This window comes from Sminthopsis crassicaudata, chromosome 2 (genome assembly GCF_048593235.1).
Source record: "Sminthopsis crassicaudata isolate SCR6 chromosome 2, ASM4859323v1, whole genome shotgun sequence".
In the NCBI taxonomy this organism is placed as follows: domain Eukaryota; kingdom Metazoa; phylum Chordata; class Mammalia; order Dasyuromorphia; family Dasyuridae; genus Sminthopsis; species Sminthopsis crassicaudata.
In genome coordinates, this window is record NC_133618.1 from 485668204 (window position 1) to 485692013 (window position 23810).

The following is a 23810-nucleotide window of genomic DNA, read 5'->3' on the forward strand; positions in this document are numbered from 1 at the left end:
GTCAATGCCAATTATACATGTGGGTTTCTGAGATTTAGGAGAGAGATTAAGGCTAGATATATAGATTTATAACTCATGTGTATATTGGTGATCATTGAACCCATGGAAGTGAATAAGATGAGAAAGGTGGGGAGGGAAGGAGGAAGGGAGACAAGACAGCTAGGAGAAGAAGAGGAGGAAGAGGGAGAGAATATGAGGAAAGCCGTGGTTAATAGTATCAAAAGCTATAGATTGTGGATTGCTAAGTAGTAGTGAATGCTCAGTTGAGATCATTGACTTGGGTTAGAGTGATCCTAGCTAGGAAACTTGCTTGACTTCCTTCTATTGAGCTCATCAGTGTTAAAGCAGGAGTATAGAAGGCTGTGGGACTAACCTACTTCTGAGGATTAGCAGGGCCTGATTGGTCCTAGAACAAGGGAGCAAGGAATTCAAGAGGAAAAGATAGTCACTCTTAGCAAGATAGTGAAGTATAGAAAATGAGAAATGAGCAAGGCTAATAGATTCGGAAAAGAGGAAGAGGGATAGAGAGATTATTTAGGAGGAATAAGGTAGAGGAATAACTCTACCTTATTAGAGTTCAGGATCATGAAGGGAGCATCTTTATAGGTAATAAATATTCCTGATGAGTATGCCTTAGGGAGGTGGAGTGATTGCTAAGACTAGTAGAGGTGAATAGAATTCCTGTTGAACAATTTAAAATCCTAAAGATGATAACTGTTAAAAGTGCTGCACTCAATATACTAGCAAAAACTAAACAGGAGCCACTGAATTGGAAAAGATCAATTTACATTTTTTATCCTAAAGAAAAGCAATGGCAAAGAATGTTCAAGTTACCAAACAGTTATGCTCATTTCATAGACCAGCAAGGTTGTTGTTAAGATTCTATAAGGTAGGCTTCAGCAATATACCAGAAAAGCAAGCTTATTTTTGAAGAAGCAGAGGAACTAGGGACCAAATTGCCAACATTCACTGGATCATGGAGAAAGTAGGGGAATTTTAGGAAAAAATCTACTTTTGTTTCATTGACTATACTAAAGTCTCTGTGTGCATCACAACAAAATGTGGCAAATCCTCAGATGGGAGTACCAAATCATATTACTTGTCTCCTGAGGAATCCATATCCGCACAAGAAGTAACAGAACTTACCATGTACAGCTGACTGGTTTAAGTTTGAGAAAGGTGTATGACAGGGTTGTATATTATCACCTTATTTAACTTATGTGCAAAATACTGCTTGTGAAATGCCAGAAATACAGTTACTGGGAGAAATATCAATAATCTCAAATATGCAGATGATACTATTCTGATGACAAAGTAAAGAGGAAGTAAGAAGCCTCTTGATGAGGGTAAAAGAGAAAAGGGTAAAAACTGATTTGAAGCTTAACATAAAACTAAGATCTTGGCAACTGGTCCTATCATTTTTTGGCAAATAAAAGGAGAAGAAATGGAAGCAATGTAAGATTATATATTCCTGGGCTCAAAGATTGCTGAAATGGTAATTGAAGTCATGAAATTAAATGCTCCTTAGTAGAAAAACTATGACCAAATTGGACAACATATTAAAAAGCAGAGGCATCACCTTTCTGACTAAGGTCTACATAATTAAAGCTTTCATTTTTCTAGTGGCAATGCATCTCTGTGAGAGTTAGATCCTAAAGAAATCTGAGTGCCAGAGAATCAGTACTTTCAAAGTATGGTGCTGGAAAAGACCTTTGACAGCAAGGAAATCAAATCAGTCAATATTCGTGCAGTTTACCAGATATTCAAATACTGAAGCTGAATCTTAAGTACTTGGGCTACATAATGACAACATAAGACTTATTGGAAAAGACCCTGTTGCTGGGAAAGATTGAAGGCAGAAGAATGGCAGAGAATGGAATTGATAGTGTCATGGAGTCAATGAACATGAACTTGGACAGACTTCAGGAGACAGTGGAGAAGACAAGGCTAGTGTGCTATATGGTCCTTGGGGCTACAAAGAGTTGGACGTGACTAAATAACAATGAATGCCTCAGATAAAAAAAAAAAAGATATAGGTAATAAGAGTCTATGAAGTTGTTGAATTAGAAGGTCAGGGTGTTGAGGGAACATCAATATGTAAATCAAAGTCCACAAGGTTAGAGTTAGGAGTTGGAAGAATTTGACCTGGTCAAGAAAGGAGGAAAAGTGACATGTTGAACAGTAGAGTACAGCCACAGAGATCTGTACTTGTTGATAGATGGATAGAGTGAGCCTTGGAGGGAGAAAAGTTGAGAAGTAAAGAAAGAGGTGAAAGTAGCAGAGAGGAGAAAAGGATTATGCTTTATCCAGAGATATATTCTAAACCTTCAAAGATTAGTTAATATTTTAAGTATTAATTCCTTAAAAACTGGTAATTCAAATACGGTTTATAATAACTCTTAAATGGAGAGGCAACAGCTGGCCTTGGGTCTAGGAAGACCACCTGTGTTTGAGCTCCAACTCTAATACATATTAGCTTTGTGATCCTGCAGAGTCACTTCACTTTTCAGTGTTCTAGGACACTCCTTCAGAGAAGGAGCAAATTTGCATTTTTAGAGGGAATTTCCCTATCCTGGAGTTCCCTATTCCAGGGGAAATCACAAGTCCAATCTCTATTCCTCATTTTCAGCATACATGTTAAAATACTGAATTGGAATATTTCCAATTTCCAGTGCTGGATAAATAGAAATTTGCCATATTTCAGATGGTTAGACTGTATTTACAAATTCAAATAAAGCATGATCAATTTTGAGATAGCTTGAAAAAAAATCAAACGACAATAGTCAAATCAGGTAAAAGACCTTTGGGATTTTGTTAGTTTATCTTTTGTATAGACTTATAATTTCATTAGTGGGGAAACTCCTCTACTGAATCAGATCTTTAACTGATTTGAAACTTGGAAAAGGACATGTTATTTTTATTATCAGTTTTCTCAATATTAATGTGACTGTGTCTAGTTATTTTTAAACAAAAGCAGTTGCTATATGCATGTGATATTCAGTAAATAGTTTTCTCTCAAATACAAAGCTGACTTCAATGCAATTTTCATTAGCATTGCTTTGAGTGATTCTGAAATATTAGTGGCAACTATCACTTCAACTCCTGTAAATATCTTAGTTTATGGAGCTTTCTCTGTTAGTTGGTATTTTGCTTGTTTCCATAATGTTTCTTGAAAAGAAAGCATGAAATTAATAAATGTATTATTTGTAACATGTAATCAATATATTACTCTGTCATACTATAGTTTTAAAGTTTTGCCAAAATTATTGGATTTCTGAATTCTTAGAGCCATCATGTCCTCCCTACCCTCCCACTCTCCACCATTTCATATGTTCAGTAAAGGGCAGGTGTTATATAGTTAACACATCTAAATTTTACTTAGAAATTTTTTAAAATTTAATTTTAATTTAAAATTGATTTTAATTAAATAAAAATTAAGTTTAAATTAAAATTTAATTTAATTTTAAAATTTGCTTAAAAATAGCATCTAAATTTTACTTACAATGTTAAAAAATACTTAAAAATGAGAACTTATCCTTTCTTGATAATGCTTTATACATATATGCATAGGCATACACATTTACCAACATTTGCTTTAATATGAACTTATTCCCTCTTGTATTGTAGTAAGAGGAAAAGGAAAAGCAATGTTTATTATTACCTGTTCAATATATTTTCTTACTCAGTACCTGGACACTGTTCATGCTCTATAGATCAGTCCCATTTTCTCTAGAGTGAAGATTTTTCAAATAAATTTTTTCCCCTCATTCTACCAACACATAATTCTATTTAGCAGAATATTAAATATTTTAATGAAATTAATTATATAAATTTCATTAGAAATATATGTTATTATAATTTTTATATATTTAAATGTAATCAAATTAAAAAGGCCAATTATAACATATATTATATATAACATATAAATTATAATTTAAGTAATATTAAATATTCTAATAAAAGAATATAGTTATTAAACTAATTTTTAATATAGTTTCCTAATAAAAAAGTGAGTCAGCTAGGTGGCTTAGTGGTTACAGTGCTGGGTCTATATTTAGGAAGACCTGAGTTCAGATTTTAGTTCAGCCATTTACATCCTGTGTTACTCTGGACAAATCTAGACAAACCTCTGCTTGCCTTAATCTACTAGAGCAGGAAATGGCAAACCACTTCAGTATCTTTGCTAAGAAAATTCCATGGACAGCATTGGCATGCTATGGTCTGCAAGGTGATGAAGAATTAGAAATGACTGAATGACTGAACAGCAACAATGACCCAGTAGTAAATTCAATAACTGAAGGTTTTAATTCGGCTAAATGTTACTAATATATTAGAAGTTGTAAATGGTTTCAAATTATGACCGAAATGTTTAGGATAAAGGACTGTGAATTATGAGAATTGTTTTACATAAAGAGTTACAGGATCTTAATATTTAAAAGTAGTGAAAATGATATTATATTTTTCACAATTAAGTTTGAATTTGATTTGCATGATTTCTTTTAAAAATACTACCAGATATCCTATAATAGCTGAATTTAAATAAAACCATTTCTGTGTGTGTGTGTGTGTGTGTGTGTGTGTGTGTGTGAATGCACACTTAAAAATGATAACACTTCACTCAATCAGTATTTAACCTTAGTTCTAAAGCATGGAGCTGAGAATCTTGGAGCTTGAGGGGAAAAGGAGAGAGAAAAGAGCCTCCAAGCATATTCCATGAACTAAAAATGCCCATGCATTTTGATTCATGTAAAACTTCTTTAGGCCTTCTCTTAGAGTATTTATATTTTTGTTTTTCATACAAGGCTTAAAAGCTTACTTATATAGTTTCCTCTCTCTGTGTAGCACCAAAGCTGCAAGTTAAAAAGAGAGAGGGCTGGCTTCTTGAGGCAGGCTGGAAAAGGCGACAGTCATGTCAAAAGGGAAGAGAGAATTGTAAAAGGCAAAATGCCATGCTTAAAATAAAATTTATCTGCAACTATTTGACCTATGGACAGCACATCCCAATGATCCCTGAGTTGGTTATTTTGTTATAAAACAGTATCACAATTCATTCACAAAGATGACTCTTAGGCATCATATACCTTCCACTCTATTGAATAAGGTATTGAATTGTGTAATACATTTGTGAGTTTCAACTTCCTTATCTGGAGAATTAACTTGTAGAAATAACTGACAATGCTTTACAAATGGTGTACTTTATGCATTTTTAATTTGATTGAACTTAAAATTTTGATTATTGTATTTCATAATCAAGATCTATTCAAGAATTGAATAGACCTGGAAATATGGGAATATTGTAAATTATGCATAAAAAAGAAATGGACATTTGTGTTAGAAGAAAGAATAAAACAAATACAGTAATAAATATACTGTGTAGCTTTGTGGTTCAGTGAGTAGAGAACAGGGCCTAGAGTCAAGAAGATCTGAATTCTCATGTGACTTCAGATGTTTTCTAGCTGTGTTACCTTAGGTAAGCCACTTATTTTTTGTTTTCCTCAATTTCTTCATCTATAAAATGAAAGTAATAATTGTTGCTTTTTGTCCTTCGTACTGAAGAGGACCATGACATCAGGGAGATGATGCCATAACATGCAAGTGAATTGGACTTAAATGAGGGAGGGTTGTGCAAGTTCACCCACCTCACTTTCTCCTCCAGCCATCTGGGACAAGAACCCAAGATTAGGAAGACTGGGGATGGCTCTGGATGCAGTGGGAGACCTTGGTCTTTTTTAAGCTAAGATCTTTAATGAGTCTCAGTTTGACTGAGGCTGCACCCATTCAGTGTTTAAGGCTAGATAGCAATTGAGGCAAAGAATCTCCTCTTTCACTTAGTCTAAAAAAAAAATCTAAGTGAATGAACGAATGAATCTGGGAAGGGAAGACCCTCAGGGCCAAAGTAGAAATGATTGTATTTATATTCAATCTGAGTCAATCAGGACCCTAATGTTATAAGGCTCAAATGAGATATTTGTAAAGAGTTTTTAGCACAGTCCCTGGCACTATGTAGGTACTATGCTAGTAGCATGTATCTAGTTAGTAGGAGGTTAGTTATTATTAATACTCAGGAATTAAAAGCCACTTTATTATAAAGAGGATGTATACAGACACCTTTTTTCATCAAAGCCCTACAAATTTGATCTATCAAAAAGGTTCTAGGGATTAATAAACCCTTAATAAAATGGGATCGAGGCTATATATTTTTACAATTTCCAGTAAGCCTTTTCTTATATAAATTAGTTCCATGCCTCTGAGAAAATGGAAGAAAAAGTTTAGGCATAAAAAGTGTTTTAAGATTAGAGAAATGATACTAATGATTCAGAGGTGAAATGTTCCATTGACCAAAATATGGCATACAAAAAAAATTAATTGTGGTTAGCTCAGGATATGTAAAATGAACCATGTGATCTCTGGTAAATCTTATCACCTTTTGGGGCTTTAGTTTCCTATGTAAAACTGGATTGAGAATGGAATAGGAGTTAAATTGAATGGAAATAATAACAGATTCTGTGATTTTAAAAAATGAATTTTCTGGTCCAAGATGAACATGTGTGCCCCTTATCTCTCCCTCTATATATACATGCATATAAAATTATAGAATTTTGAACTGCTCTATATAATATTAGTAGTTATAACTTAAATACATAGGAAGTTTATAGAGTACAGATATTAGACTTTCTTTTGTTGTAACGAACCTTTTATAGGTTTCATGTTAAAATAAATTGGCTTACTTTTAATAAGCTTTATTAGAGTTGAGTCTTATTTTAAAATTTAGAGAATTTATTGTTAATAAAAATTTTTAAATTTTCTATATAAATTTTGAGATTTTCCTCCTTATTTTTGAATTTTAAAAATTGAATTTGTTTGTAAGTACTATCATGCCAGCTTTTAACCTACTTGATATTGTAATAAGATATGCCACTTATTTAAAATTACAAAATTATACTTACATATAAAATACATGTGAATATGTGGCTATGTATTGGAATATATACGTGTGTTTATAATACACATACAAATTAATTCTTTTGTTCTTGAATATATTTGAATTTTTCCTAGGATAACGTTGGTTATATATACATGTTTGTAATCATAATAAAAAGTGAATAAATTTTATCATAGTTTAATGTTGAAAAAAAGTTAAAAATTTCTTTTTTGCTTGTCCTCTAGGCTTTTTGATTTGAGGCTTTTGTTTTGTTTTGTTTTGTTTTGTTTTGTTTTTTAGAAAATGGACATCAATTTGTTAAAACCAAAGCGTGGGACTGCCAGTGAAGGTGTTTTTGTTTTTATTTTGGTGTGGGGGGGAGCATTTTATTGCAAGCATATTAGTAATTCTTTTTTTTTTTTTTTTTTTTTTTTTTTTTGAATTAATCTTTCAAACTTAGAATCACAATGAGTTCAGGCTTATGGAGCCAAGAAAAAGTTACTTCACCCTATTTGGAAGAACGGATTTTTTACTTGCTTCTTCAAGAATGCAGTGTTTCAGACAAACAAACACAAAAGATTCTTAAAGTACCAAAGGGGAGTATAGGACAATATATTCAAGATCGTTCTTTGGGGCACACAAGAATTCCTCTTTCTAAAGGCAAGAAAAATCATATTGGATTAAAAATTTTGGAGCAGCCACATGCAGTCCTTTTTGTGGATGAGAAGGATGTAGTAGAAATAAATGAAAAATTCACAGAATTGCTTTTGGCAATTACCAATTGTGAGGAAAGATACAGTCTATTTAAAAACAAAAGCAGACTGAGTAAAGGCCTCCAAATAGATGTGGGATGCCCTGTGAAAGTACAGCTGAGATCTGGGGAAGAAAAATTTCCTGGAGTTGTACGCTTCAGAGGACCCTTGTTAACGGAGAGGACAGTGTCGGGAATATTCTTTGGAGTAGAGTTGCTGGTAAGTATGACAAGCAATTTTGGAAGATAGTGTATATTTGTTTTCTTTTTGATGGGGGCAGGGTATTGAAGGGGAAAAGAATATAATTAAACATAAAGATTTTTGATAAGATTTCTGTGTTTTAATTGCCACTCTTGAGGTTTTTATTTTTTGTCCCAGGGATATATTGAGCTCTTTTAGGGACTGATTGTTAGGACCAAAAATATATTCTTATTTTGGATATTCCAAAATGATTTACTTTAAACCTACAATAGAGAAAGCAGTTAAGTATAAACAGTAATAGTTAAAATTTTGGTCCTGAAATTTCTACTACATGCTATTAAAAAAAATAATTCTAGTAAAACTACATCTGAATTGCAAACTAATTAATCAAGTAATCCTAAATGTTTTGATGTATCATTGATGCATTGTTCTCTCTAGTTATATATAAATCATATACAATTTATATAAGCCAGGAAGACCTGAATTCAGATAAGACCCTGAACACTTTTAATAGCTTTGTGACCTGGAGCAAATTACTTAATGTCTTTTGCCTTACTTTCCTGAACTGTAAAATGGGGATTATAATAATACCTACTTCTCAGGGTTGCATCAAATGAATAATGTTTGAAAAAGAGCACAATGCTTGTTATATAAATACTAATTACTGTTATTAATAGTATTATTACTATTATTACATATGAGCTGGCATACATGGATTATCTTGGAAAAACTTTTCTGTAAACTATAGTATCTTGACAGTTGCCCTATCTGGGGACTAGCTGTAAAAATCATCTTTAAATCATTTCTTCTAGAAAGGTAGAAAAGCAGCATGATATAGTAGAAAGAGTACTAGATTAAAGTGGAAAAACTAGAATTAAATCCCAAATCCCTCCTCTTATGAGTTGAATGAATTTGGGCAAACCTCTTAATGTCTTGATCTTTGGAGTCTTCATCTATAAAATAAATTTAGTAATACTTACCATTCTCATGTGCTAGTTATAAAGTAATACTAGGTAATGTACATGGAAACACTTTAAAAATCATGATTTTATATACATGTAAACATATAAGTTGATTACATTACTAAATATTAGTGGTATTAAAATATTTTAAATAATTACAGAAATATATATTATATTTATTTTATAAGGTATCATATATTACAAAACTAAATGCCAATTACAGTTTTCAGTTGCATGAGCTTTGCATTTTTATTGTTTTGTCATAGAATTCATTTATATTTACCTATTAGTTGTTACAAAAATGATTAGAAAAAGAGCATTTCTTCACAGACATTGATTTAGTTCTTTTGATAATATCAAAACTGTGAAATAATTTATCCATTCATATATAAATTCATTGAATTATAATTTTTAATGTATTTTCTTTCTACAGAGACTTTTGACTTTGTCAGGTAACTTTGTCTTAGCTTTAGCTAGCTGCTACATATTTTAACTACTTGCATTTGGACTTTTCTAAGATTATCTCTAATATTACCTGTAGTAATTTTTTTCTCTCTTTAAATCTAGGAAGAAGGTCGTGGTCAAGGTTTCACTGATGGAGTTTATCAAGGAAAACAGCTTTTCAGATGTGATGAAGATTGTGGTGTCTTTGTGGCTTTGGACAAATTAGAGCTTATAGAAGATGATGACAATGCACTGGAAAGTGATTATGCAGGCCCGGGTGACATGATGCAGGTTGAACTTCCTCCTTTGGAAATAAATTCCAGAGTTTCTTTGAAGGTTGGAGAAGGTATAGAATCTGGAACAGTTATATTCTGTGATGTCTTGCCAGGAAAAGAGAATTTAGGATACTTTGTTGGAGTTGACATGGTAAGAAACTCTTAAGGTATAATTTTTTTTTGAGGGGTTGAATGTATATTAGTTGATTATCCGACATGTTTATTAAATCAACAAAAGGAAAATGCCCATTGCATATTTAAAATGGCTCATCTGTGGGGTTTTTAAAGGGTACCTAACTTGGGGAAATTTGGATTTTGAAAGAATTTAATTTAGAATTATTAAACCCCTGAATGAGAAGTTGTAGAATTTTCATTTTTTATATTTAGTTTTAGAAAACCTAACTAGTTTAAAACCTAACTAGTTTAAGCATAGTTTTTGATGGGCAAAGGGAAGATTGTGGGCTTTCCAAGTCTTTATGGTCCTATGATCAATTGACTTTACAAGTATCCCATATTATAGATAATAGTAAATAAGTATTTATTATAGTCAAGGCTCTGTCCTAGATATTATAGAGTTATATATAAGACAAACATTCTGCCCAGGAAGAGTTTATTCCCTTTTTCTAGGAAAAAAACTAAAATATATGAAATGATAAAATTGTTTCCAAAAAATTGTACCCCCCCCAATGCAGAATAAGACATAATATTACTTTGATGGACTTATGATCTCACCACTCTTTGCAGTGGTGCAGATCTTATCATAATCTGTGTTCATTCATATTTTTAAACTCTTAATTTATTCTGTACTATTATTTATATTGCATATTGAATATTAAAATTCATGTTTAAATATAAATATTTAAAAGTACTAAAGAGATATTAAGATGTAATCAAAATGGGAAGAATTTTGCAAACAATTTTTATCCAGATTAATGTTAATGTTGTTAAATATGGAAAGAGAACATGGTTATGCATAAACAAACTATTGTACAGATACCTTGCCGAATGGATGTACTGTAATAGTTCTTAGATTATGTTTTCCAAAGTATGATATTAGTTCTCTATAAAAATTTTTCATATTTCATCAATTTTCCTCTTAAGCACAAAAGATGAAATTATTTCAAGAAAAATTTCTGTGATAACATAAAGTTGGAAATGCTAAATTTCTTTATTCAACATTTAAAAAAAATAGGAATGAGTTTTTAATATGATTTTATTTTATATTTCTAGGATAATCCAATTGGAAATTGGGATGGAAGATTCAATGGAATACAACTTTGTAGTTTTGCAAGTGTCGAAAGTACACTTCTGTTGCATATCAATGATATCCTCCCAGGTATGTTCTATTTATTTATTTATTTACAAAACAGCATGCATATTTGAAGCCCCAAACTTTTTATAGCTTTCTCACAGCACATACGGTTTTTATAATTGCACAGAAAGTTTTACCATAAAATAAATGATAAATGCTGCTTTTACTTTTTAAAAGTGCCATGTGGGATGTATTTCTTTATCATTCATTTTTCCTGATATTACAATTATATTATGCTTAAGTCTACATATTTCTGTAAAGATTTTAAAATTATAGTTTTTTATAAATAATAAACAGCTCAATTTATGGTATGCTCTTTCTTTCTCTCTCTCTTTTCTTCTATTTGTGTCTTTCTCTCTCTCTGGCCCTCTGGCTGGTGAGAGGAGGATGAGTTAGAGATAGAGCAATGAAGGAAGGAGTTTCTCCAGAGGTATACAGGTAGAAAGAGGTAGAACAATATCTTGCTACAATCTCCCTGAGCCAGCTATGAAGTACTCTGGATAAATGCCTAATTATAAAACTATTTACCAAATCCGAATCTTGCTTTTTATATTTCTGTTGTATAGAATGTTATCTTTAATGTTACCATAAAGCCAGAGATTAACAGTATTTCTTGAAGTATATCATGTGGTTCATGAATAAAAAGTAGTTGAGTTGTAAAAGATGACAAAAACTTGTAAGCAGTTACTTAAGCAGTTTAAGACAATAAGGGCCTATGGGTGTATTTGCCATGGAAAGATTTGAGGTTTACACAAATTACTTGTTTAGCTACATTTATGGCTGCTTTTAATGCCCATCTTTTGAGGATATTATTTGTACCATCCTGGGCAGATCACTGGGAAGGTCTCAGTGCCCTGATTGCCTCTTTAAAGTTTTAAGTTGAAGAGAAGATGCCGACCTGCCATGGTAGAGAGAATTTATCTCTGAGTTCCTTATACCAATGAAGTCTCTTAAGATCAGTGCCAATCTGTATCCCTAAGCAGCTGTTCCTATAGTGATATTTTGTTTCTAGTTCTTCTGTGATTAATAGCACCATTAGGTAAGCAAACTGAAGCCAATTTTTATGCCAATTATGGCCCTAATGCTATTTTTGGCATGATTAAAGTTTTTAAATTACTTCTCACTTTTTCCTTTATACCTCCACTTTTTCATTTATAAAATGCAGGAATTGTATTGAGTAATTTAAAGTTTTTTTCAGCTGTAACATTTTGACAGATTGATCAATTCCTAATATTTGGTCATTCTTCTGTTGGGTTGACAAGTAATATTTAAGAAGGCTTAAGATTGGCAAAATCTTTAAAAAAACTGTTTTTTGTTTTGTTTTGTTTTGTTTTTGCTGAAGCAATTGTGATTAAGTGACTTGCCCAAGGTCTTAAAGCTAGGACGTATTAAGTGTTTGAGCTCAAATTTGAACTCAGATCTTCCTGACATAAGAGCTGACATTCAATTGACTGCACTACTAACTGCCCCTAACTGTTTTTTTAAGTTACAAAGGGAAATGTGTTAAATCTAGGAAATATGAGATAAATGTTTGCAATATTCCATTTTTACTTTATAATTTGAGTTACTTTTAATGTATTTGAATTCTTCAGAATCATTTTGTACTATGATAATTAGAATCATGGGTATTCTTTCTTTTTACTTTATGAACAAAATTTTGCATTAGGCAAAAACATTCTTATACATTTTATGTTTTCACTAATGACACTTGTGTTGAAAAGTTATCTAACCTAAAAATGTCAAATTAAGATATTCTGTTTTGATATGGTATTTCTTTGGTATTTTAAAATATATAATTATTTGTAAAAATCCATTTAGAAATTCTAGAAGAATATTTCATGATTTCTTTAAAATAAGTGTGCAGAATACAAAAACAATAAGTAGTGTCTGTGGCTTTCTTTAATTTCAGAATGATTATATTTATGCTATTTTGGGGCCTACCATTATATCAATATGAAAATGATGCAATAGAAAGTGAATAGAAAGATTCCCCCTTAGTAAGGTACTAAATTTAAATTGTTTTTATGATAATAATGACGGACTTTTCTGATCCATCCACTCTCATCTATTCTGTCTCTCTTGTTATAAATGGCATATATTTCTGTGATACCTGTCCAGATTTAGGCTACAAGTCTATAGCAGTGGAGTAGAAAGCCACATAGGAGTCAAATCCATGACATAGCATCATTAGTATGATGGTTATTATAATTAGTACAAATGAAATCTATTCATAAATAAATGAGGGCATTTTCATAGCCTACACTTAGAAAAATATACCAGAATGTTAATTATAACTAAAAATTTAAAGTGCCTTTTGCAAAGCACTTTTATATAGTCTTTCATTGATTTTGATCCCTAGAAGAATCTAGTGTAGGTAGGTGCTTTTGTTTTCTCTATTTTATATATATGGGAAAAGTGAGTCTGACCCAAAGTCACAGAGATAACTATGGGAGTGGACTATGGGAGTAGTTTCTGTGGCTAGTTCCTTTTTTCCCTATCCATAGATAGATATTAGAAACATACAAGAAGTAGGCTTTAAAAAAAAATAACTTTGTCAAAGATAAAAGAATAGCATACACAACCACACACATATAAAGACAACATTGAGAAGTAAAAAAATTATGGTAAAAACAGTGCCAGGGTTAGTAATATACTATCAAAGACATTCTTTATGCTAATTGATAAATAATTTGTTGATATTTCTTAATAGTTATTGATAAAACTGCCCTGTAAGTGGGTTTGGTAGGAATTGTCATATTTATTTTCAAATCATTAGTGCAAAAGTTTTTTTTTTGTTTTGTTTTTTTTTTTTTTTTTTTTTTTTTTTTACAGAGAGCCATTTTAAGTATAAATACAATTTTCTTTTAAGTTCTAGGAACTTTGCTAGTTGACTATGTTTTTTTTTTTTTTTTTCCCCTGAGGCTGGGGTTAAGTGACTTGCCCAGGATCACACAGCTAGGAAGTGTTAAGTGTCTGAGATCAGATTTGAACAGAGGTCCTCCTAAATTCAGGGCTGGTGCTCTATCCACTATGCCATCTAGCTGGCCCGCTAGTTGACTATGTTAATAAACAATAGTCAGTAAACATTGATTAATCATCTACAATATGTCAGGGATATAAATAAGAAAAAAGACAGTCCCTACTGTCAAGGAGATTATAATCTAATGGTGGAAGACAACACACAAAAGGAAGCTAAAAGAAATTGGGAGATTTACCAGAAATGGAGTACCAAGGCTTATGCAATCTTCCAAGATGATGGAGGTTATTTCAGTCATGAGTTTTCTGGGGCTTGGTGAGGAAATGAATTAAAGAAATCCCAAACTAATGTAGCCAGATGAGAAATGAGATGGCTGAACTGAGGTCTTTTCTTCTTAACTGAAGTTTTGGAGTTCATGTCCCAGCCACTATTCAGAAAAATGGAGAATAGTGGTGAGGTACGATGGTATCTTACAGGATATTGAGATCATCCCAAGAATAAGACATTATGTTCATCTTAACTAAAGTAATATTTCTTAAAAAGTATACAATATGCTTACTTTTATTAAGTTTTTAATTGTAACTGATAAATTGAATTAATAAAGTAGAATGAGCTAGGGGTAAGTGTGCTAGTTTGAAGTTAGAGGACCTGCGTACACATCCCATTTCTGTTACTACCTGTGACCTCAGGCAAGTCACTCCTTCAGTTTCATTATCTGTAAAGTGAAGGCTGGATTAGATGAACACTTTAGGGTTCTTTCTAGTTATAAATCTCTTATCCAATATTATTCTTTAGGATTACATGGTTAAATTGTGAACTTTCTGAACCAATCAGAAGCATATTAAATTTCTACATCATTTTGATATATCATTTAGATATAATTTTCTGACAGAATTTTTTTATAGAGAAGGAAAAGCTGATTTTATTAACTTAGCTTACTTTGTTTTAATTTCTTTGATTTTTTTTTTAAGTTTAAAAATGAACATATATTGAGCCCCACTAGTAATCTCAAGAAATTGTCCATTTTTAGGTTCTGTTTTAAGGAAGAAAAAGATACCCCAAATGTGAAGTTTAGCTCATGTATATAATTAATAGTCTAGAACACTCCAAGTATAGAAGAAAAATTTGAAGTATTTTCTACACTGCATCATTTGTGTATTTTTCAGTATAGTTTTCCATATTTCAACTTGGTTTGAAATGTAAATCATTCAAGATTTCTCAGTAGCAAAACTGTATTTCTTTGCTACCCCTCCCCCAATCTGTCATTTATATTCCTATTGTATACCTTACCAAGACATTTGTCCTTTACTATATTATTTATTTTTGTGGACCTAGAATAAACAATAATTGTCATGTTGAATACATGTTTTTTGTTTTTTGTTTTGGCAAACAAATGTCATATATATGAGCTGCATCTATATTTGTCATCTTGTGAGACAGGGCCTATCATTGCTCCCATAGGCACAGCAAAGAGAAAGGAGAGGGAAAAAATATAATAAGTTACTGTGGTAATTACTATTATTATTTTTACTTGTGTATGTCAACATAAGTGTGTGTTTTATATGTAATGTATTTAGGATTGATTGGCTTTTGGAGGCTTTTATATTAATTCATTGTTTTTAATAATAAGAACTTTTATTCTCAGTCAGTTTCCCTGGTATATTGTGAAGCTTGTGACTTTTTGATATTTTCTGCACTTGAACATCTATGAAACACTATGCCATTTAGTGAATTGGCAGAATCCAAGGAAATGTCTTTTTTTTTACTTTATTTGATTAATATTGTATATAACATTTTTCTTTAATTTGTCATAGATTTAAAATAATTTGCTAGTTTTTAGTTTGTGAATTAAAAGAAATCTTCTATTCTGTAATTTATTTAAAAGCCCAAGCATCTAGTTGAGGCTAATTACTATAGTAAATGCAGTGTGGAACTTTAAAATATGTATTTTTTTCCTCAGTGGAAAAATGACCAACCATTACTTGAAGCTAATTAATGCAGTATAATTTCCTTTTAATCCCTTTTCAAAAGTGGCTTCTCCTTTTGTTAAAATGTACATTTTTTTCCCATTTTTTCCTATCTTCCAAAATCTACCTTGGGTGATACGATTTGGGCTGATTTACAGCTTTATCAGGTATGATTTATAAGTGTTTTTATATACATACATATATATGTATATAAATGTATATATATATCTATTTGAAATGTTATGTCAATTGATTTTTTTTTCCAGGGACTATATTTCCATATTGGTTTCTAAACAGATACCTTTGCAATATATTGAATTTTTAACTCAAAATTAGAATTTGTGATTTTTGTGCTAGTTTTGGAGCTAAATGTGACTTTGCAAAACTTTGTAGGTGTTTCTTAGAATTACATTAGAGAATCTGCTATAAAAAAGTATTCTTGTTTTTGGATGCTAACTTGTGCACATATTCCTCTGTTTTACATAATTATATTTATATCTATATTCATTATATATAATTAAATTCTGAATGATTTTAAAATCCTAAACTATTTTTTTATTTGTGTGAATTTTTATTTGTAATCTTAAATACCAAATTGATCATATTTAGAAATGGAATAATAATAAAATTAGAAGAGTTTTGGCTTTTTAAAATTTTTTGAATAGAAATTACATTCTCTAAATATTTATTAAGCTATGTATTAGGCACTTGCTAAGCTAAAAAAGAAAGGTAGTCGGGGCAGCTAGATGGTGCAGTGGATAGAGCACAAGCCCTGAAGTCAGGAAGACCTAAGTTCAGATCTGGGCTCAGACACTTAACATTTCTTAGCTGTGTGACCCTGGGCAAGTCACTTAATCTCAATTGCCTCAGGCAAAAAAAAATTATTATCTAAAGAGGAAGACAGTATGGAAGCTAAAAAGGGAGAGGGAACAGGAAGTAGTGATCTGATGGAATACTAGGGATGATGAGAACTTGAAAGTTATCAATGAACTTTCCAGGGCATGATGGAGAAGTCAGCCAAGTCCAAAAGTAATTCAGCCAGTTGAGAAGTGAGATATTGGAGATGATCTTCCTCCCTTAAATGGAGGTTTGGAATTCATGGCCCCACCCGCTAGTCAGAGAGGCAGTTCCAACTTTAAGGATAAAACATGATTTAATGGAAAAAATAATTAGATTTAGAATCAGAAGAACTGAGTTTAGGTATTTATTGACTTTGCCCCTTTATTAGTAGAATAAACGTGAGTGACTTCCCTTCTCTGTGACATCAATTTTCTTAAAATGAGGTTAGACTGAATGAACTATTATTTCTTCTGACTATAACTTGTAATAGACTCTGGAGATGCTTTTTGTATCTTTGGTGGCACTCACAAAATTATAAATTTGTGAGATTGACCATATACAGTTAACTACTCTAGAAATAGCTTTTTTGCTTGATTTTTAGTGTTTTTGCTTTAAATACTTCTTAAAATTAAAGACTTGAAAAACATATCTAATGTTTCAGATAGTGTGACACAAGAAAGAAGACCTCCCAAACTTGCGTTTATGCCAAGAGGTGGTGGGGATAAAAGTTTATCCAGTCATAGTAAACCAAAGGCTACAGGTATGTTTTAATAGAATGACTATTTCTCTTAACATGCAATTCTGATGTTACATACTAACAGAGGTCAGGATTGAGTTTCTTATTCTTAAGCAATATGGTAACATTTCTGGTAATGGAAGAAAATTTTGTATGAAATTTGTCATTTAAAGTTAGGGTGTTCAATCTTTTTAGCAGATGAAAATGGTCACTGGGGCTTGGATGGTGAGGGATACAGGTATTGCTTGAACATCATAAAGTAGGTCAAGTTTTAAAGAATATCAATCAATGACTAATTTTGGATACTTTTGACCTAAAACACTGTGAATAAAATTTGGAATTGTAAATTCATTGGTTTAAAAAATTATTTGTAAGTAATACTTGTACAAAATGTTTTATGCATATACATAATACTTTATGTATTATGCAGTATTAACAGATATATTATTTTGCATAAGATTAAATATCTTAATGATAATCATATGAACTTTATTAACTACCAATAGGACAGATAAAATTCTTGGCCTCCAAAATGTGAGCCTTTTCCTTCCCAAACACATCTAGCTACTAACCATAGAAACTTCTTCATATTATACTCTGCTTAGATGTGTATATGCACTGTGTAGCTGTGTGTGATTTAAAAAATATTAAGGATTGTAGATACTGCTTGGGTGGTAGCTATATGTCAGTTTGCTAAGTTTTTTAAAAATATTGAAAAGTTACATGAAATCCTCAATATGAATTAGGATGAGTTATATCAACTAGATAATATTATCTTAAATAATTTTAGAGGAAAATATATTGTAAAGGTATTTTAGACTACAAAAATGGTTGGAACTTGTATGTTCATGGATCATATATAATATCAATTTATCTGTAACTCAAATAGAATATAAAATTTGTATTCCGAGCCAGATAATTCATTGCTCTCAATAACCATTCTCTATATGTACATACATATCTTAATTATATTGCTATATTAATTATTATGTTTAATGTGTTGGCCTGTTGACTACCATGTATAGTTATTGATTGATTTATCAAAAATCAAATTTTGAATAGATCCTGGAGATTTTGCTATATTTGACTCCTCAAGGGTTTGTTCTGCAGGATAAGGATCAGGCAGGATCATGCTAAGAAATCTTTTCAGCATTGCTTGTATAATATTGTGCTGCTTTTTGTTCAATGTATGAAGAAACTAAGGAAGGAAATTTGTTACCTGAAGTTTCAAAGGCAGATTTAAAAAAAAATAAAATGAAATTATTTACGTAATTTTTTTGTTTTGTTTTAATACCCCATAATGATCCAGGAGGTTATAGAAAAATGATAGGCATGTAGTTTTTATATAAATATGAAACTTTTTAAAAATAAAATGCTACTAAACCCAGTTTCTTCACATGGTATTAGGAAAGGCTGACTTTTCCATTAAAAACTATAAGCAAAAAAAGCCAAATTTAATAAAAAACCAGTTTAATTACAAAATAATAGTGACCATGTTTTTCTTAATTTTCTTCTCCCATGTTTGACACTTGAGCATACAAATCTTTTTGGCATTATTTTAAAACTGAAAACAACAAAATATTGTTTATCTATTGATTGTGTAATTGATTGTTAACTCTGTATGCATGTGGATCTTCGTAGCTTTCTTTTCTTTCTTTCCTTTCACCAAATCTTAGAGTTTTAAAAAGGAACTTCTCTTGATCCATAGGATCTACCTCAGACCCTGGAAATAGAAGCAGATCTGAATTATTTTACACCTTAAATGGTGGTTCTGTTTATTCTCAACCACAAACCAAATCAAAAAATACATGGTACATTGATGAAGGTAATTTGGAATTTTTAAAGTTTTTTTTCTTCTTCTAGTTATCCTACCCATCTTTTAGCTCATTAAGGTGGAAAATAGAGTGTCCTTTTTTTCTCCTCAATTTTTTTCAATTTATGTAGTTTTTCATAAACAAAATGGGCCACAGTGACACTATATTACCATTTATAAAAATGAAAAAATTGGCTTAGATTTGTATTACTTTTGAAATTTAAGGCAATATTTTAAAGTATTCAATAATAATTTTGTTGTCTTTATCTTTTGTCTTATTTATTCGGGAAAGGAAAATCTCCCAAATAAGTAAGACTTGCACACATATACATATTTCAGCTGAAGATAAAATTTGATTATTGAAATAAGAATAAAAAAATACAATAGAATATGGCAATGCTGTTGAAGCTAAAACACTTTTTCCAAGTTGGTATTATGTACAAGTCTGATATTTCATGTTTATTCCTAGCCAATAAATTGAATGTGTTTAGTTTGTATTAAATAATCATAAGCAACATTGATCCTATGAGCAAACTCTATTATTTTCATCTTATTGTTCCTGAAATAACTTAGTTTCTGGTCTCATTTATCCTTCTGCAATATTATGAAATCTTATCTCAACACTTCAGAGAAGTCAACCCCACCCTTCTTTGTATGCATTAAATTTTATGCCTACTGCTTCTCTCCTTCCCTGTTGCATTTGAATCAGTAGATCCAAGAGCACTGCTCTTCTCTTCTGTAGGATGGTTTCATGGATAGAAAGTCTCTTTGTTGGGAAAGTATAGCTATTATAACTCCTTTGAAGGTTTTTTTTTTTTTGGATTTTGGATATACCTACTATGCTACTATAAAATGAGTTTATTCATGACTCATCTAAATGGCATCACCTCAATTTTTAAATGTAGCTACATTTCAGCAATAGGGAACCAGTTGGAAATAATTTATGGTTATCTTAAGAAATATATGAAGAAAACTTTGAAACATATCCCTATGTAATTTTGTTGAAAGTTTAAATCAGCAGAGATTTCTTTTCTTTTGGAAGATCATTCTGCATGTCCAATTATTAGGAACCAAAACTGTACTGTAAGACATTTTATAAATAGATCTTATATATTCTAATTTTGCTACATTTTACCTTTCAGCACTACATTTTTAATACTTTTGTAAAAAGTATATTATCATGTATCAGTAGTATATGTAAATAAATTTGATTTTGATTTCATTTTTTCATCTCTTATTTTTGTAAAATTTGTTAATTTTTTTATATAATGACCTTTTCTAAGTGCAAGAAATTTAATAAAGCTAATTCAGTAATTCAAAGAAGGTGTATTCTTTTGTGATTTCTGTGATTTTTATCATAGATCCAGACCAAAAAAGTAACAATTCTCCATTTTAGGGCTTGTTTGTCTATTATACTAGAGCCAGTAAGTCTCTACTTTGTGATAGAATACATTAGCTTACCCAAAACTATTTCTGCTAGAATTTGATTAAGTATAATTAAATTCATGTAAGGTAATTTTATTTTTAAGAGGATAAAGTTGAAGATGTGAGATTATACACAGACACACCAATATAGACAACACCTCAAACAAATCAAGCCAAAAAAAAAACCCCAACTTAAATTTGTCTTTAAATAGAAAGGAGTCCTTTGAATTTTGGTCATAGTAAATTATTTTGGTTTCCTATATGAATGTATATAATATGTTTTTCTGTATAATGGATTTAATTATAGAGGGTATAAAGTAATATTTTTTAAAAGATGTAAGAAAAAGTATATTACTCCTGAATTGATTTTCTAATTAAGAGTAATTTATTTTTTTATAGTTGCTGAAGACCCTGCAAAATCTCTGACAGATATATCTCCAGATTTTGGCCACTCTTCACCACCTCTGCAACCTCCTTCTTTGAACTCTTCAACCAATGAGAACAGATTTCACTCTTTACCATTTAGCTTGACAAAGATGCCAAATACCAATGGAGGTATTGGGCATAGTCCTCTGTCTCTGTCTGTTCAGTCAGTGATGGGAGATCTAAACAACTCTCCTGTTCAGGAGAGTCCACCTTTGACTGTACCCTCAAGCAATTCACATGGTCTTGAAGTAGGATCTTTGGCTGAAGTTAAAGATAATCCTCCTTTCTTTGGTGTAATCCGTTGGATTGGTCAGCCACCAGGACTAAATGAAGTATTAGCAGGACTGGAACTGGTAATATGATTTGACCCATAAAATTTCTTTATTCTTTTCTACATGGGGCTATACCGAATTTCTTATTTGTTAAAATGGGCAGATACTACTTTTAATCATCAAAATGGTGTGTGTGTGTGTGTGTGTGTGTGTGTGTGTGTGTTTATGTTAATGTAGATATGTATGTATACATGTGGGCATGGTCATTTAAAGCAATATTTTTAATTCATATGTTGGTTTCTGCTACCCAGTATATTGCAAATTTAATTCTTTTTTCTGTTATTTTGTTAATTTTGCAGGTTAATAATGCAGGTTAATTTTAGTATTGGTTAGGAAATTATAATTAGGAAAGTAAATGTTACATCATTCCCTCAATTGCTTTCACAAAACTTTTTCCCCACCACATTCCCATGAAGCCCTAATCTAAATAAACTTATTAATGCATTCTAACACCAAAAGTAAAACAATAACAGCAACAAAAACCCTTTGGATTATGCACTGTTTTTTAATTGGATCAGCAGAATGAGATTAGTCAATAAGACACAAGTTCCAATTTATAGGATTCTTGAACAAGAAATGTTTCATAGGATAATAAAAAACATAATTACAGTACTCAGAGTAAAGTAAAAGTTCCCTTACAGTTTGCTTCTTCAAGCAGAATAGTTACCTGTCAGCATGCCCTTTGGATAATTTTCCTAAAAGCTCTTCATTTAGTTCTTTTTTGACCATTTCTGTCAGGCTTCCCCGTTCCATCTGGTTAGTATCTAGTATTAACTTAACTTTTAAAAACTGATTTACTTTAGTCTGATTATTACTTAAATTCTGCTAGTGTGGAAGTCAAGAGCCTGTTACCCTTGTCCAGACATTATCTTACGTATCTCAAGGGATAACTCTTCCCTGGTATAATCAGAGAGGAGAAAAGACCTTTTTTTTTGTTTTGTTTTGTTTTTAAATTGATAGTTACAGAAAGATTAATAAGATTTCTCTTTTAGATTAAAGACGAGACTAGGATAATTTTAAAATGCTTTCTTGATATTTCTGAAACAGAGGAATATGATCGCTTTGTTTGCTTATATACATGAAGTCTACTTTAACCTTTGCATTTTGAGTGAGATAAGTGTGAAATGTTTTAATATAGGTTTATATTATGTTTATATATTTATAATTATATATTTAATATATAATATATATTTATAATTATATATTTAATATAGGTTATATTATAGATATAATAGGTTGTATGAATTCCCTTGATAAGAATAAATTCACTCTTTCATGCCATTGCACTATTACTTTGTGCATTGAAATTTCTTATTTGTTGATAATAGTCCCTATAGGCAATTATTAATGCTATTCTTCTGCAGAATTCTATTTCAATGCCTCATTATGGCATGGAAGTATCCTTGGGTTTCTGAAGTTGTGCCAGCAGAGCCCAAGATATGGAAGATTCTATCATGCCAGAAATGCTTGGATTATAGTCTTGATAACAGACTATATTTATTTCCTGAGGATCAGTTTATCTAAGTATAGAGAGGATCATCAGCAATAGACTAGCCATTTGGTGATGAATTATTTGGCCAATGCATCCCATAAAATAAAATATAAAATGGAGTCACTCCTTTGTAGCTTCCCTATACTCTGTAGGGATCATAGCGTAATGGAGAAAAGAGAGAGAAAGGGTTCTGAGAATCACATAGTATTTATGTTGTCTATTAATATTAAATTAGCTGCTGGCATTCCAAATATTAGATTCTTGTCTGGTGAATAATGAAGAAACCAGACAAACATATATCAATTTTGACATTTTTACTATAAATGAAATCAGAAGATAAAAAAGTCACACATAAATGGAAGGATAGTTCACAGTTTCTCTTAGGAAAGGCAATTAAGGATTTGGTAGAGTTGGTTTTACTCTTTCTATATCTGAAGAGGGAGCAAGAGATAGCTTGGTTTCTTATACTGGTAATCTCATTGAAGTGCTTGTGATAAGCATTTATGAAAAGATCATCATAAAAATATCTGTTAAAGGAGATAGAAAGTCTATAAAAAATTCTTATGTGACCCTCTGAATTAAATAAACATATATTTTAATACTTGTTGACTTCAGTGCAAGGGTAGGTAGCGGTAGAATTATTTTTTTGGTTCAAGAGTAAGAAATAAGAAATGTAGATTATATAAAAGTCCCAGGTCTATATGTTATAGATTGTATTTTTGAGAATAGAGTCAGGAAATATTAGATATGATAAACATCAGATATTAAAAATGAACTTATACTTTAATGACATGGAAAATAACCATTATTGCTTATTGGGTTAGAGATGAGAGTCATTCATAAATAAGCTTTCCCCTTTGACTCGTTGGAGTAAAGAATAAAAATTACAAGTTATGTCACATAGTTGAGGGAACTCCAGTTTGATTTATGTAAA

At 31.0% G+C, this 23810-nt stretch overlaps 1 protein-coding gene across 4 annotated transcripts in view; it reads left to right on the forward strand.

Annotated features, from left to right (window-relative positions):
* CYLD (CYLD lysine 63 deubiquitinase) overlaps window positions 1–23810 on the forward strand; it is a 62778-nt gene that overhangs the window by 8533 nt on the left and 30435 nt on the right. For 2 of the 4 annotated variants that reach the window (XM_074293368.1, XM_074293370.1), the window contains 6 exons: window positions 7383–7893; window positions 9405–9707; window positions 10787–10892; window positions 17314–17412; window positions 19097–19213; window positions 21026–21405. In XM_074293368.1, the coding sequence (XP_074149469.1) occupies window positions 7383–7893; window positions 9405–9707; window positions 10787–10892; window positions 17314–17412; window positions 19097–19213; window positions 21026–21405 (1516 nt within the window). The remainder of the gene's footprint in view (window positions 1–7382; window positions 7894–9404; window positions 9708–10786; window positions 10893–17313; window positions 17413–19096; window positions 19214–21025; window positions 21406–23810) is intronic. The other 2 variants (XM_074293371.1, XM_074293372.1) reach the window with 1 other exon arrangement.